Source organism: Prunus avium, chromosome 3, assembly GCF_965620075.1.
Source record: "Prunus avium chromosome 3, drPruAviu1.hap1.1, whole genome shotgun sequence".
In the NCBI taxonomy this organism is placed as follows: Eukaryota; Viridiplantae; Streptophyta; class Magnoliopsida; order Rosales; family Rosaceae; genus Prunus; species Prunus avium.
Window position 1 is genome coordinate 32,009,742 of NC_142286.1, and position 17,907 is coordinate 32,027,648.

Consider the following 17,907-nt stretch of genomic DNA (forward strand, 5'->3'; position numbering starts at 1 on the left):
AATTGAAACTTGGAAACTAATCAAACTTGAAACTAAAGAAAAGAATTTACATAATGAAAAGTAAAGTGGAACTAAGAAAAACTTAAGGAGAATTTCAGCACAAATATTTCATTACAACAATTGAAAACTAGAAAATGAAACTAAGAGAATTTGAGGGAGAGAAGGGAAGGGAGCTCTAGAGAAGTGTTTGAGAGCTCCCCCCCTTGGGGTGTGTTTACAAGCTTAGAGAACCTCCCTATTTATAGGCCTAAGGAAGTGAAAAATCTGAATTCAATATGGCTAATGCATACAACACTTGTTTTATAAAATCTGAAATGGTTGATGCACTTGTATTAGAAAATCTAAATTGGGTGATGCACTTGTATTAGAAAATCTTGAATTGGTTGATGCACTTCACCAATAGATCCCACCAGCAGCCCTAGCTCATCTTCATGTCACCATGACCAAGCTTCCAACCAGAAATGATAGCTCATACCTAGCTCACCATGACCAAGCATCCAACCAGCACATGCTGAGGTCAGCATGACCAGCAACTTCAAGGGCTTACAACTTGGGCTTCTCTTAATCAAATTAGGACTTTAAGCACTCGAAATTGAAGTTCAGAATGTCTTCTTTCCAGCCATATGTTATTTGGGCCAATCCAAGGTCGGAGGAAGAAGTTAAGACCGAAACAAATTGCTAACTCATTTTCCGCGCTGATAAGATCCATCCTGAGCATGGCTCTGTGTTTGCTAGGTAACAGACTCCATATTTATCCAATGGGGTTGAATTTTGGATATATTATAGTATACACCCATTGGAACAACTTTCATGAAGAATGCTGCCTCATCCGAGCTGTGTAGGTTGCTGAAATAAAACTTGCAATATGACCTACGGAACTGGACTGGCAGGGGGCTGTAGCCAAAATGAGTTTGTCTTTAAGCACTTCTTCCCTTTATCCAAATCAGGCTTTAACATGCATGGATTACATCATTTCATATCCAAAGCCATCATTGTTACCTAAAGCTGAAAGATAAACACAAAAAGGATTAAAAGCACAAGTTTAACTAAAAAACATAACCAAATCATAAGCTAGAAGGGTACAAAATGATATACAATTATGAACCGATCAGAGATCCTGTACGAGGAGAGTCATTTTCCAGGAATGACATGGAGGTAGCTCATTGGTTCGTATTGAACAATTGTGATGAGATAATAGCATACTTAGAGGAGCATGAAGAGATGATGAAGCGAGAACATCCATCACATTTGTATTCCAAGAAACACCGTGAATTGTTTCCAAAATGGTTTTTGGAATATGTAAGTTATAAGTGTTTTGTATTTGTCATATATATTGTAGTATTTAATTTTCTGAAACTAATATGTGAATGTTTTTAATTAATATTAGGTGAATAAGTTGAAATCAGAGAATTCCCCCTCTTACAGTGAAGAGTTATATAACTTAGCATTCGGCCCAATTAGGACTGAATTGTTCTCGGGTTGTCATGTTAACGGCGTCAAGTTTTTGGGGACTGCACGAGATGACAAGTTGTGTACGCAAAACAGCGGTGTCCTTGTTCTGGGTGGAGGCGAAAGTACGGACATTAATTTCTATGGCAAACTCACTATCTGTGAACATAAACAAAACTTGGTATGATGACGACCCTTATATTTTGGCAAACATGGCAAAACAGATTGTCTATCTAGATGACCCTAAAGCAGGGAGCGGGTGGAAAGTTGTTCAGCAGATGGATCAGAGGAATGTGTATGCTATTGTTGCATTCCTAAAAGGACACAAATTAATGTGCAAACAACCAATTAAAAATACCCGCAAGTGCACGAATCTATCGAAGTATAGATTATGTAAGTACGGGGTCGATCCCACGAAGAACTTGTCGGTTTCCTATAAGTTCTAGTTTGAGTACGTAAAGAACACTTAATTGACACACCACAAATACGCAAATGCAAAAATGGAAACTAAAAATAAGTAAAGAAGTGCAAAAGAAATGAAACAACACAAGAAAACTAAAGAAAAACACAAACAGCATTTTCTATCGCCATTTTATCACCTGTTTATCACCTGTGAACAGTGCCATAAACAGTGTCGTGAACAGTGAACAGTGCGACCGGTCGTGTGAACAGTGACGACCGGTCGTTAGAAGCAGAGTCGAAATTTCAATAAACGTGTGATGAGCGACCGGTCGCTTTCGGCAGATTTGTTTTCTCTGTTTTTCAGTTTCGACCTCTGTCCAGTTTTTGACCTATAACTTTCCAACCGTATGTCCAAAATTCAAGTTCTTTATACGGTTGGATTCAGCACAGAAAATTCAAGAACACAACGCGGACCAAAAGTCCAAAACAATTACAGAAACAAATAAAATTCAGTAACAAAGACACAAAACGTGTCAAACACGCAACTCACACACACATTTTGGGGGGGGTTTTGATTTGTTTCAAGTGACCTATTTCTATTGCATGAATGTAAATGAACTCTAAATTTAACAAGAATGGCAGAGATGAATTATCAAGATGTGAAATTAAAATGTAACACACACTAGGGTTTCGGAATCCACCCTAAACAATTCTACCAAAGTTCATGAATACTCAAGTGATGAACTCTAAACGTGTTGATGAAGATGTTCGCAATCAAGACCATGGGTCGTGGCTCAAGACGCATTGATTCTCTCTAATATACGTAAAGTGCATGGTTCGTGCTACAATACTTGTGCTCTCCTCATAACCGAACCTAGGTATGGTTCGTACTTCGATTCGATTACAAGGAAAACCCATTAAGTTCAAAGAGAATATGAACATCACAAGAATCCTAATAGCATGGTGTTTACATTAGGTATTCAAGAAACCAATTCACATGGATGGTTCTTACTCCATCCATCTATTGCTTAGGAAAACATGAAGATACACATAATCCCAACAATCTCAAGAGGCATGCTTTCAAAGATGGCCAACCAAGGAAAAACACACATCAAGGATAGATTAATTTGGTGAATTGGAATTCATCAACAATATTTAGAAATTCATACACTCAAGCATCAAAACAATAAGGTAATCATGTTTAGGGCTTCAACCTAAGCCCTAGCTATGGAGTTTAGTTGCTCATACTTATTCCAAATACAAACTCAATATAAAATTAGAAAGAGTTTACAGATTTTGAGAAAATGATGAAAGCTTCAAGGTCATCAATGGTGGAAGCTTTCTTCTCCACTTTGCTTGGCTGCACCTTGGCTTCTCCTAGCTCCAAACTCTCCAAAATCTGCTCTCAATGTGTAGAATGATAGAATGAAAATTGCTTTTCACGTTCAAAGGCTCCCTCCATATCTGATTGCCAATTGCTTTTGCTCCTTTTCCCATCTTTTCCTACTCACACTTTTAATATAAAACTCATTCTTTCTCTAAAGCTTTTGCCCATTGTCCCCTTGCCATTATGAAGCATTGACTCACAAAGATGCCAAATACTTCAGAAAATATTTCTTTTACAAAGGTAATTCCTTGTTACCAAGAGTTATGGTAACAAGAAATTAAGATGACACAAAGGAGGTAAAAGCTGGCCAAATCCGGATTTCCAGAGCTGTGGTAACATGCTGGATTGGTTGGATAGGCAATACTTGTCCAATGGAGCTCAAATTTGGATATGTTGTAGTTAACATCCATTGGAACAAATCTCATGAAGATCATGACCTCATCCGAGCACCAAAGCATGTTGATCCCAGGCCAAGAAGTTGACCTACGAAAATGAACAAAAACAGAATTTATAACTAATAATGCACTTTTAGCTCATTTTCATTCCAACCAAGGTGAAATCTAAGAAAACACAAAAAGGAAGTAAAAAGTTATAAAATGTCAAGAACTAACTCAAAATAGTGGGTGAATAACATGAAAAATCATGTATAAAAATGAACCGAACAGCTATACCAGAACAAGACCCATCTGACAACGACGTCGCTGACCAACGTTTCGAATCTTCCATGGAACATGATGCAGAAACACTTCTAGATACAAATGTCGTACAAGAACCCTTTCAGCTTGAAGGAGTGTCTTCAAGAGAAATACCGATTCAGTCAATTACAATTGACCTCGGTTTTCTTCCGCGATACGATCCAACCACGGCCCCGAACAACGATGATGATGTACTTATGGAGGAGGAGGAGGAGGAGGAGGATGAGGATGAGGATGAGGAGGAGGAGGAGGAGGAGGATTGGGAGACCCCAAGTGATCACAGCGACGATAACGAAGATTATTATAGTTCAGATGATGAATAATGTAATTTATTTGTGACTTGCCATGTAAAACATAGTAATGTGAAATTATTTGTGATGAGATAATGTTAGTGTAAAGATTTTGGCAAAGTATGCTTGTTTGAATATATATACTTGCATAATCAGGAGAATCTGTAAAAAAAAAAAAATTGCATAATCAGGAGAATCTTTTAATTTAAAAAAAACCAAAAAAAAAAATTTCAATGACCTTTTTGCCCGACGAAAGATGGGTTAGCGTCGCGCAAGATGAATTTGCGGGACGAATATCGTCGTCGCGCAATAACAAAATTTTTTTGAAATAAAAGTGAATTTTCCGCGTAGACTCTGTAAAACAACGACCGGTCGTCGCATCTCTCTGACCGGTCGCCCATATTTGCGCGACGAAGAGGATTATTGCGTCGCGCATGGTAGTTCACAATAATAAAAATTATGAAAATTATGTTGTGCGACGAACATCATCGTAGCAATTCATATGTTGCGCGACGAATATCATCGTCGCAAAAGGTAGTTCACAATAATAAAAATTATAATTAATTTCTAGAAATTATAGCACCGTGTTTCCGCGACGGAGAATGACATATTCGTCGCGTAAAAGTCTTTCCGACGACTGGATTCGTCGCGCAAACATGTTCGAACTCCGAAAAATCTCCTAAACTAGTCCAATAATAGAAAAAAAATATAAAAAATTTCATTTGCACCTCAAATAATTACACTTTAAATCTCAGTAAATTGGTCACCACCTTCTTTGTGCGGGAACGCCTGTTTTCTAGCTAGGAGAGAACCAGGAGGACAAATGTGCGAAATATATTTTGAAACTAAAAAGTGTTCTTTCAACTCTACAAAACTAGTTTCAACGATCCAACCATCAAACATGTTTGTATATACTGCAAGATCGTATACCCCAAAAATCACAAAAAACAAATATTCAGAAATTTTGTAACGAACAAAAGTTTTCAACGGTTATAAATGAAAAATCATGATTTAACGGTTATTTTAATTCCGATTTTCATAATTTTTTACAACTAGACTCATTGACCCTATATAAATACAATGATTGAATTTGATCTTCAATTAAAATGATGTACACTAGTGGATACCACAAAATCTAAAGGTATATATAACAAAAGTATAAGCAAACTTTCTATTGTTATAGAGAATGAATTGGGTTTTGATGGCATACGCATTATAAGAAACTCGTTTCAACGATCCAACCGTCAAACGTGTTTGTGTATACTGTGAGATCGGATACCCCAAAAATCGCAAATAAAAATTATTCAGAGATCCAGAAATGGGACAATATATTTAACGGTTATAAATGAAAATGTTTGCGAGACGCATTGTTTCGTCGCGCATAATATCTTTGCGCGATGCTAAGTATAATAAGTCGTGCAAAATAGTTTTGCGAGACGGATAATATCGTCGCGCAATGTTATAGTTTTCAGCATTTAGGGTTTAGGGTTTATGGTTCAGGGTTTAGGGTTTAGGGTTTAGGGTTCCAGGGTTCAGGATTTGCGCGACGCAGGGATAGTTACGTCGCGCAATGCGGCGAAATTGTGGCGCTTCAATTCCCGCGCATTAAAAAATATATGCGCGACTAAATGTTATTTGGTCGCGCAAGACGGAAATATCGAATTTGCGCGACGCATTTCTCCTTTTATGTCGCGCAAGATTGAAATATCGACTCTGAGCGACGTAAATTTTTTGGTCGCGCAAGATTAAAGTATCGTTTTGCGCGACGTTATTTTACATGTTGGTCGCGCAAGGTTAAAAATTGAATTTTCACTCTGTCTTCCTCCGCGAAAATCCCCATCAGCCATGCCCTTCCGTCCAGACCACCACCAGCCGAGCCTACCTACGCCATGCCTACGCCGTCACATTCCTCCAACCGTCTCCCTTTCCTCCTCACTGACCTCAAATTCTCTCCCTCTCTCTCCAACCCAAACTCCCCCCAACCGTCGACGCCCCCTAACCAAACCACAAACCCTCTCTCCCTCTCCCCCTCACTGACCTCAAATTCTCTCCCACTCTGTCCAATCCGAACCCACCATCGGTGAAATCCCGCAAAATCCTCAACGGTGAAATCCCACGGTCTCTGTCACCATCTCCATCTTCCTCTCACGGTCTCCTCCAGGCGTGTCTCTGTGGGAAGGTATAATATATGTTTTATTTTTCTTTCAATTATGTTAATGCAATTGTGATTTTGTTTTGCTGTATCGATTTCTCAATTTAGTTTGTACGTGTTGAAATTGCTTAGTCTGATGGTTGGTTAGGATTTTATGTTTTTTTTTTGGTTACATTGGGAGGAAAGAAACCCCTTGGGGTTTCGAACCTGGGTTGTCAAGCAGGGGGAAGGGGGAGACCACCACTGTGGTACCTGCTCTCGACGTTAGGATTTTATGTTTCAATTTCCTTTTTGTATTGGCTTAGTCTCTGTTTTTCTGTGTTTTTATTTTTTATTTAGGTAGAAATTATTCTAGTATGGGGTCACAAAATTATTTAGGTTTGGAATTGGAGAAAAAAAAGAAGTTAATATCCTTAATTTTTTATAAATAAATAAAAAGTATAAGGTGTAAAACGAAAATTAGGTACAAAGGGCAAATTATGTTAGTTTCTTACTACATCTCTCAACTCAATCTTAGGTTTCTAATTCTGTAAATCTGAAATTTTTGGAATTGTGGTTCTTCGGTTTGTTTTATTTTTCAGATTGCATTCATCCATTTCATTTTGTAAATCTGAATTTGTTCGGAGTTGAGGTTCTTGGGTTTGCTTCACAAAATGGAATGATGTGTTTTTCTTTTTTATTTAGGTAGAAATTATTCTAGTATATTTTGCAATTAAATTTTCTTGATTGATTTCTTTCTTTATTGCTACTTGATATTGAATTTGTTCTTGATTAGTTGTTGAGGTTTTTTATTTATTTATTTATTTATAAATTATAAATTCTTGCCCCAGGAGGTACTTTAAATGCTTGTTTTGTGCAGATGTCGAACCTTATCAGAACCCGTAAGGCGATGACGAGTGCACAGCCTTTGCCACCCCCGGCTTCGACGTCACCTGTCAGTGCTCCACCACAGGTGGATGTTTGCAGGTTTCTCGTCAGGTCTCCCATGAGCCGGTGACATCTGAGTCATCAGTGGCGCAGCCTGTTAGCGCCAGACGGCGTCATCGCCCTCCCCACATGATCGCCACCACTTCGTCCGCTGCTGCTGTTGCATCAGATTCACAACCAGGTAAAGATTTCCTTCAACTCTAGCTGTTTCAGACCAATATTTTACTAGGATTATATATTTAACGTTAATGTGATATGTGTTTGCAACCAAGAGGAACACCCGGGGACCTTGTCGCCAGTTGAAGACGGTGAAGTCCACCCGGGTTCACAACAGTCGTGTCAACATCGGATACGACGAGCGACATCGAGCTGCACCAACGGCTGACCAACATAGCTCATTGGCCCACGACATTGGTCACGTCGTTCGGACCCATTGTCCGATGAAATGGAAGTCTTGGAAGGTCATGCCTGACGAGATGCGGACGGTGGTGCGCGAACATCTGTCGGTATGTATGCCTTTTAATTGTTTTGCTTTCAAATTTTATATATTTCTAATACTTAATGAATGTCATTAATGTATTGTAGACGAACTACAATTTAGAGAACCTCCCCGATGAGTCGTTGGCGTACGTCAACAGACTCTTTGGTGAGAGGTACAAGCAGTGGAAGAGCGATTTGCACCATCATTTTATGGCATATGATGATCCGCAGGTCGCTCTTCAGGAGGGTTGCCCGAAGGAGCTTGAGGGGCGGGAGGATAGTTGGGAGTGGCTCTGCGGTCATTTTCAAGAGTCTGATTATGTGGTAATTTTTTTATATTAAGTTGAAATTTATTACATGTTTTTTTTATTAATGTTTATTTACTTTTTTTTTAATTTCATTTAATTTTCAACTAATACGTTTATTAATATGAATTTGTTTTTTTTGTACTAACAATTGTCTTCTCTTGTTCAATTAAGGGGGGGTCCAAATTCCCGGAGATCGACGTCTTTGGCGACGTTTATGTTCGACCCGGGAATGAGTTGGCGGAGTCCCTTCATGTAAGTATTCTTTAATTTTAATTATTGTTTTACTCATGAGTTCATGGTTATTATATGAGGATTTTAATTAATATTTTATGTTATGTTAGGCGATGATGACGGAGAAGAGCCAGTTGGTTCTTCAAGAGTCTGCCTCCCAGCTTCCTCCCGATACTCCGCTCGATGTTGTGGATCCTCCACAGGATGCGGGGTTTCAGATACTGACGGAGACCTTAGATCAGACTCTCGGGAGGAGGCCAGGGACATATTGTCGAGGGATGGGAAATGCCAGACGGCGGGAATCTAGAGCCCCTCCATCGTCCCAATCAGACACTGAAGTGATTGCTTTGAAAGCTGAGGTGGCCGAGCTTAAGACCCAAATGGCTTCCCAAATGGCCTCGTATAATGCCCAGATGTCACAGCTTATAGAGTCCATCTCTCGGTCCGGCATTCCACTCCCGTCACATTTTGGTTCCTCGTCGACCTCCGTGCCCCCTCAACCAGAGCATGGCCACCACACTTCTGCCCATGTCGATGTCCAGACTTCCGAGCCGCATTTGCAAGATGACAACATAGATGTTACTACATTTTTTAATTAGTTTTTTACTTTCTTAATTACATTTTAAACATTTTGTCTTGAACTATTTCAATTTATATTATCTTTTCATTATGGTTTTTTATTGCAATTTTATTTTATTACAAAAAAAACATAAAATTTAAACTACATAAAATATAGTTTATTGCAAAAAAAAAAAGTACAATTCAAATATATTTTATTACAAAACAAAACGGTAAAATTAAAATTAAATAAAATGTATACTTTTGCGCGACGACATTTTTCGTCGCGCATTTACAAACGGATAAATAAATTAATTTTGAAAACTATATATTTATTTTTGCGCGACGAAATGTTTCGTCTCTTTAAAGACAATGCGACTAATATTTTTGGTCGCGCGAATAATTAAGAGACGAAAATATTTCGCCGTGCGAAAGTGAACGCGAGTATATACCTCCGTCGCGCATATTTTTGGGACGCGAAAGTGCGACGTGTTTTAATCATCGCTCTGTTTGTTGCGCGACGAAGACTATATCGTCGCTCTTACTCTCGTGAGACGATTTAGATCTCGTCGCGTAATAATTTTGCGCGACGAATAAGGTGTCGTCGCCATTTCAGGAGTGAGACGATTCAGGTATCGTCGCGCTTACTATGGTGAGACGAATATTTGTGCGACGAATACTTTTGCGCGACGAATAATATGTCGTCGCGCTTTCAGGAGCGAGACAATTCAGGTATCGTCGCGCTTACTATGGTGAGACGAATATTTGTGCGACGAATACTATCCGTCGCTATGTTTGCGCGACTAAAAGTGGTCTTCGTCGCACTCTGCGCGACTCAACCATATATTTGTCGCGCAAAGTCAGTCTTTACGAACTTTGCGCGACGGTTGTTTTATCCGTCGCGCAAATACAATAGCGACTCGATTGTTCGTTGCGCGACTAATTATTCTCCGTCGCGCAAAAGGGTAAATGTAGTAGTGAGAGAGAGAGAGAGAGAGAGAGAGAGAGAGAGAGAGAGAGAGAGAGAGAGAGAGAGAGAGAGAGAGAGAGAGAGAGAGAGAGAGAGAGCTGAAAGAGAAACCAAAAACTGACCAGGTGTTATCTCGGCAATAAATGAGCAATAAGTATGTATTTATAGGTGATATTTGCAAAAAAATTGGGCAGAAGTGGTATTTTCAGTTAAAATTATAAAAAGAGTGGCATTTAGAGCTATTTCCCTAAAAAGATCACAAAGGAAGAGAAGTGCAAGAGTAAATGCTCTAAATCATCTGAGTTAGAACAACTCCTATTTTTTACTAATTCATTGTAAACACTGAGCATGATATTTGTAAGAGATTTTTCTATTTACACCCCACACTTCTCTTAGTTCACCCCAATACTTAAATCATTAAGCTGTAAGTTTTATTATTGTGTAAAAAGACAAAAAAGGTCATCCAACTTAATACTTAACCCTAGTACATCTATACACACACCCCACCACTCTTCATATTAAGAACGATAAGGGCATAAATCTGTTTTATGTGCATATATATGCATGGTTGCAATGCTTTATTAGAAATCGAGGGCTCTAAATATGGGTCTCTAATATTGGAGATGTTCTTGATACACAATTCCTATGTATTTCTTAAATAATATTAACTGTTGCAGATTTTATTGTTCAAGAATCACATAGTTTGGCGATTTACTTGTCTATGCGTTTGAATAGTTTTCGTCCGAAATCTTTATTTTGTTTCCTGAATTATTTTTTCTTCGGATCATATACCATAAACATATCTTGTGAATTTCTTTGCAAAATTGATTATATATAATAAGGCCATATGCCAATTCCTCCAAAACTGCTAATAAATTCACGTTTCATCGAAAAAGAAAGTATCCTATTCACAAATGTTGTAATGGGGTTCTATATATATATATATATATATATATATATATATCATAAGACCTAGGACTTGAGTTCCAAAAGTTCAACTTGGCAAGTCTTTGAACCCCTTGGGAACTTTGAAAGTTCCTGCCGTAACCTCATCTCTTCTGCTACACCCAAATCATTGGTATAACAAATTGTCACCTTAGTCAAAACCTCGCCATGCTTCAACAAATACTTTGCCACCTCCATCTCGTATAGCCTCCCGTGGAATCCCCGTATGCAAATAGTTTTGAGGCTGGACAACAAGCAAACAGGCACAGATTCTGGTGGACGCCATTCATGTGCTACTAGAGAACCCTCAGCATGTTTCCAACACCACTGTATGTTCTAGAGATTATTCAAAATTAATGAATTATCATTAGAGCTTGCAGAACGTACTTCCTCCTCTAAGGGTAGCCTGTGGGGTTTAAATAGATTTTTTGTTTTCCTTATTTTTTCAGCTTGGTGTGTATTTAAGGATAGTTTGGGAAGATAGTGGGGTTTATTTAGAAATTGTGAAAATTTAAATTAAAAGTTGGGGTGAACTTAGAACATGGGGTGAACTGTGAACTAAGAGAAGTGTGGGGTTTAAATAGAAAATCTCTATTTGTAATTCAACTTAGCCCACTAAATAACGCAAATATAAATTATTATTTTTTTAAGAAAAAAAAAAAAAGCATTCATCAATTTAGCCCAAAGCCCAATTATTTCTAATCCACTCAACTTTTTTTAAAATATAATCGATAGTCCATAGTACAAGAGAGAAGGAAGTTTCTCACACACATTATCAAGTGTCATGGGGTTCGAACTTAAGATCACTGGTGCTGGTCTGCAAATCAAGTGACTTTTTCACTGAGAATGTATTTGTATATGCTCTCATATTAACAAAATCCTCATCCGCCACCACAAATCTACCCTCTATTTTTATACCTCTGATGCATCATTCGCCGATGGACCATCGGTCTACGCACTTCATTTAGTTGTTTGACTGGTAAGATTTTTCTTCTTCCTTTTTTTCGCTTTTTTAATTTTAATATTCGATCGGTCTACGCACTCTATTTAGTTGTTTGGGGGGCAAGACAAGTAATCGATACTTGTTGTCAATACTTTATAATTTGACCACCCATACCCGAATATGCGTACTCCGCAAGTCTAAAGGGCAAAGTGAAGCAAATAATAAAAATAATAATGCAACATGTATTCAATTTGATATTGGCCACTCCACCACTTTAAGAGAGACTACATAAGCAACAAACACATACACACACATAATCTACATAAGCAGCAAACACAAACACAAAATATAATCTAAGCCAGATGGGTTCCAAGGCGGCAGCTAATAAACCTCATGTTGTTTGTGTTCCAGCTCCAGCTCAAAGTCATATAAAGGCAAACCTCAAATTTGCAAAGCTCCTCCACCATAGAGGTGTTCATGTAACCTTTGTCAACACAGAGTTCAACCACAACCGCTTTCTTAAATCTCTTGGACCCAACTCCCTTGACGGGTTGCCCGATTTTCGATTCGAAACTATTCCTGATGGCCTTCCAGCTGGTTCAGATCAAGATGCAACCCAAGATGTCTCTTTGGTCTCTGATTCCATCAACAACAAACTCTTGGCCCCGTTTCGAGACCTCCTTATGAAACTCAATGACAGATCAACTTCCAACAGTGATATCAATCCTCCAGTGACTTGCATTGTTTCAGATGGTTTCATGCCATTCACAACCACAGCTGCAGAAGAAATTGGAGTTCCTATAGTGCTTTTGTTTACTATTGCTGCATGCAGCTTCATGGGCTATAAGCAATACCCTGCTTTGGTGGAAAAAGGTCTTGCGCCCCTCAAAGGTGAAATAAAGGTTTTTTAAGGAATTATTTGTATGATATTATTTATTAACAAATGAAGCTTTTCTCTAATTAAATCTTACTTTGGGTGTTAATTATGTAGATGAGAGCTGTTTGACAAATGGCTTCTTGGACAAGGTAATAGATTGGATTCCAGGAATGAAAGGTATTCGTTTGAGGGATCTACCGGCGAATTTTCGAACTACAGATCCCAATGACTTCGTGTTTAACTTGTCCTTGGAATCAATTGAAAGAGTTCATAAAGCTTCAGCAGTTGTGCTTCATACTTTTGACGCATTGGAGCCAGATGTTTTGAATGCTTTGGCATCTATGCTTCCACTTGTTTATGCCATTGGCCCTGACCAATTACTTCTCAATCAATTACCAGAAGACCCTTTGAAGCATATTGGATACAGTTTATGGAAAGAAGAAACTGAATGCCTCGAATGGCTAAAATCCAAGGCACCAAATTCAGTTGTGTATGTGAATTTTGGCAGCATGGCAGTCCTGACACCACAACAACTTGTTGAGTTTGGATGGGGACTTGCGAATAGTAAGCTTCCTTTCTTTTGGGTAATTAGGCCTGATTTGGTTGTTGGTGAATCAGCAATTTTGCCACCTGAGTTTGTAGCTGAAACAAAGGAAAGAGGTCTAATAGCAAGTTGGTGCCCACAAGAGCAAGTCCTTAACGACCCATCAGTCGGAGGGTTTTTGACACACGGCGGTTGGAATTCAACCATTGAGAGTTTGTGTGCAGGAGTGCCTATGCTTTGTTGGCCATTTTTTGCAGACCAACAAACAAACTGTTACTATGTTTGCAATGAATGGGGAATTGGCTTGGAGATCAACAATGATGTCAAGAGAGACCAAGTAGAGAAGCTTGTTAAAGAGTTAATGGAAGGAGAGAAGGGTAAGAAAATGAAAAATAAGGTCATGGAGTGGAAGAAAATAGCAGAAGAAGCCACCAGTCCACATGGTTCTTCATCCACAAACTTAGACAATTTAGTGAATCAAGTGATCTTAAGAAAAAACTAGATTATTTTCATTAAAGTTTTAACCCTGCGTACCATTAGGCCTCTCTTCTCTCTCTAGTCTGAAGAGAGAAAAAACCTTAGGAACCTACAGCAGCCGCCGCCCCCTTTGGGGGTCGGTGGCTGGTTCCCCCTCCTCCCTCGATCCCTTCTCCTCTCCTATCGTCCCCTCATCCCCTCCCCTACTCCTTTCCCAGCTCTTCCCCTTTCCTCTCCTCTTTTCTTCTCCCCATCTTTCTCCCCTCTCCTCCCTCTCTTATACCCGTCCCCTCTGCATCTCACCCGCCCTTCCTCCTTGTCCCTCCTTTCCTTTTGCTGCTTCCCTTCCTCGCAGTTCTAGGCTGGGATTGTGTGACTGGCTCTTTTGGTTTTTCGGTTTTCTTTTTTGCAGATCCGGAGTTGTCAATTTTCAAGTTGCTTTGGGACTTCTTTGCTGCCTCTGTTGGTTGCTTTGCAGATCTTTTGTCAACTTGGGTTGCTGCTTTTGATTTCGTGTATTTTGTTTGCAGTTTCGGTGTTGATTTTAGTGCTTGTTGCAGTGTCTATTTGTATTTTATTTTACTCGTGAGAGTTAAAAGTTGTAATTGCACTTGTATGTGTGATAACCCAATCCTAAATTAATATTTCATTATTAAAATATTCAAGTAAAAGATAATTTTATAACAGTTGAATTTTTGTTCGGGAAAGAATTTGGGGATTTTAGTAGTACCGTTGCGTAGAGTGCATCGATACGAGTTCGTAGACACCTAGTGGACTCAAATCAGAGTTTTATCGAGAAAGTTGTGATCTATAGAAGTGCAATGGCACAATCGTAATTTGGGAGAAGTCAAAATTTAATATACACCAAGTCAGATCTTCCCACTCCTGTATTTGATGAGTTCCAAGTCTGGTCAGTTCAAGTCCCACAAATATTCTCTTCATTCCCCCACATAGAGTCCCACAAACTCATCATAATTCCCAAACCCGTCAGAACCTCATCAAAACCCTACAGACCTGTTTACAGGTCCAAAACATCCACTTCCTAAGCTCAAACCGAAATCGTCCCTTCTTCAGACTTGTTCATCTGCGAGTCGACTAGAACATATCCAAAAGTGAGCCAAGTCAAATAAATCTAGACACCTACAACTCAGTTTGAGGGGAGGCTGTTCAGTAGAGACTGGTGCTCTGGGTAAGGCACGGGTCTGGCTTTGCATGGCCGTTGCTGTTCCTCGTTTGGTGTTTCTGTCTTCATAAACTTTGTTCCTAAGGTTGAGATCTCTAATATATCCAAATTTGAGAGCCATTCAAGTTTGTTAACCATCTGAAAGTCTGTCCAAGGTTAGACTAGTTACCCTCTTTCTTTCTATCTGCTGGTTACACTCTATTGTCGACTTAATCACTATTGAAAGTAGCTTTCTCATACTCTAATGACATCTCGCCCTTCATGAAAGTTGTTTTTATATATCTCAACTATAAACTATCAAAATTTGAGTTTCATCCCAGAAATATAGTAAGCTAAAACCGTGTTGTAATGTCACTTGCTCATTCTTATCTACTTTGTTGATGAAGGCTCTGATTACCCCATGCATGTCAATGTCTATTGCTTCTTCGACAAATCTTCCTTCATAAGAGTTGTAATTCTGTTAGAGAACTATGCATTCCCAAAATTCCCAGCTATTGGAGATCTATAACCATCCGAAACCCTGTTCAAGCTTAGCTAGTGATATACTATCCTGATTGTACAACACCTTACTCACTCTTGCATATTGATATTTCTTGCTCCGATTGCAAAGGCTCCTTCATGATTGTTGCTCCGTTTTCTGTTGTCTACCAAATATCCGAACCTTAGCCCAAACGAAGAAGTTTAGATACCTAAAACGCAGTTTGAGTACAAGCTGTTCGTCACAGCCTGATTCTCTGCGTAAGGCTCGGGTTTGGCCTTCAATGTCTATTTTCCACTATTCTTTTGGTGAAATAGTATTCATCAAACTTGTTCCTCTGTTCAACAGCTATGACATATCACAATTGCAAGGCCATTGGAGATGTCTATCTACCTCAAATCGTGTTCAAGGTTAGACTAGTCTTCACTTTCGTTCTGTTTGCTGATTTCACTCTAGTGTGCCCTTATTCACTCTTGCATGTGGCCTTCCTTTGATCTAATGGCTCCATTCCTTTCATTAAAGTTGTTTATCTATGTCTTGGCTATAGTCTGTCAAAATTGGAGTTTAATCTAAGAAGTGTAGTCATCTCAAAGCGTGTTGAAGTGTTGCCTGCTCATTCCTGTCTGCTGTATTGATGTAGGCTCGAATTCTTTCTTGCATGTCAATTTCTATTGATCATTCAAAACAGTTTCTTCATATGAGCTGTTCCTTCATTAGAGAACTATTACGTATCCGAAATTCACAGCAATTGTAGTTCTCTAACCATTTGAAACCTTGTTCAAGGTCAGTAAGTCCTTTGTTCTGCTGTTTTAACTCTACAGCACCTTACTCACTCCTGCGAGTCGATTTCCCTTGCTCAGATGTCCAAGGTTGTTTCTTGAATGTTGCTCAATTTTCTGTTCACTACAACATATCCAAAGTTGGTGGCCATAAAACAAGTTTAGGACCCTCGGACGTAGAATAACTGAAACAAGTTCCCCTCTTGTTGTCAAATGTTGTAGAAGCAAAATATCTCAGATCATAGGTCAAATAATTAAGCCAATCAATTTGGGAACTATTTGACCTAATTGGGAGTTACTCAATTTATTGGGAGTTACCTGATTTAATTGAGATTTATTTGATTATTGCCTTAATTAAGGATTTGATTTAAATCAAATTCCTAATTACACCAATCTCGCCAAATCAGGGAAGAATAATTTCTTTCCATATGTGGAATTATTCTTCTGAAACCCTAGCCTCCGAGGCCCCTATAAATAGATGGCTACGCACAAGGGTTAAGGTACGTCTAAAATCCTATATGAAACTCTGCAGAAATTCCCTCTCACAAACCCTAGCCACCATAATTCTTTCTCTCTCACACACGGCTCCGGTCACCTGGTTCACACCCTACATACATCTCCGTACCCTTTTTACCTATTGTTTCTCTACGAATCAATTAAACTAACTTAGGCATCGGAGGGCCTTTGGCCAACACCCCCCCGGGTGTGTTCCTCTTATTCTGATTTATTTTGCAGGGAGAAAAAGATGACGAAGAGGAAGGAGGAATCTCGATTGAATATACTTGTGGGACAAAAATCGCTCCCACAAATTGGTGCTTTCATTGAGAGTGAGAAATAATACTCAAAGCGTGCTCCAAATCCATTTTCCAATCCACCGAAGCCTTCCAAACAAAAATGGTTGGAAGCAAACGCCCTAGGAGCAAAACCACTGCCACGGCGCACTCCGGAACTACTGAAACCTCGCTGCCACCGCGAGGTACAGCTGCTGCCAGCATTTTGCAGCAGCTTCCCACGGCTGCCAACGCTTCCCAGCAGCCCCTGGTGGCTGCCCATGTCATCCAACCACCTTCGGAGGCCTCACAACCTCTCCAAACAACTATTGTAGCAACCGGACAGCCACCAAACCGTGGGGACAGCTTCTTGCAGCTGCAAATCACCCCCGTGAACCACCAAATAGAGGCTGGAATTGCCACACCACTCTCGGTTGCACCAAACCATGGCCCCGTGGCCTCCTCCACCTTGCCACCGCAAGGGCCAAGCGACAGCGCCATCTTGGAGCAAATCCATTCGTTCCCTCCTTTGCAACCACACTTGACGTATGCACCCGTGTATGCATCTAATGGAGCCCTAGCCCATATGTCATTGGGCCCAATCCACACCTCTCTTCTCGACCTACGCAGTCAAGCGGGCCTTAATTCACAGGTTAATCAACTCGTGCAGAGGGTCGACAACCAAAACAATCTAATTGGCTAACTACTCAGGCAAATCAACTTGAATCAAGGCCCTGAACTTGGAGACTGTAGCAAGGAGAGAAGGATCAGTGAGCATACTGGCGAGCATCTTGAGAGATCACAGACTAGTCGGACAGGGACAAATAGGCAGGGGAGAGAACGAGGTCGTGCTGAAGAGACACAGACATCTGCAAGTCGTACTTTGAGCCGGTCGACAATCCATTCAAAGTTAGATCTAAAGACCAATGTGCACGAGAGGTTGGGCCCATAGTCCAATATCCACGTTCGCTTGGGCCGGCAAAGAAGTGTCCATTCAAGGGTGGGCTCACAAGGGGCACGAGTCCATGAACAATTGCATGACGAATGCAACGACCGATGCTC

At 39.7% G+C, this 17,907-nt stretch overlaps 1 protein-coding gene across 1 annotated transcript; it reads left to right on the forward strand.

The window, feature by feature from the left end:
• The first annotated feature begins 12,062 nt into the window (after nt 1-12,062).
• Nucleotides 12,063-14,297, forward strand: LOC148295954 (7-deoxyloganetin glucosyltransferase-like). The gene is made up of 2 exons (XM_088249740.1): nt 12,063-12,628; nt 12,729-14,297. Exons 1-2 carry the CDS (start codon nt 12,100-12,102, stop codon nt 13,658-13,660), a joined length of 1,461 nt encoding a protein of 486 aa, XP_088105866.1. The 5' UTR covers nt 12,063-12,099; the 3' UTR covers nt 13,661-14,297.
• Nucleotides 14,298-17,907: the final 3,610 nt, after the last annotated feature.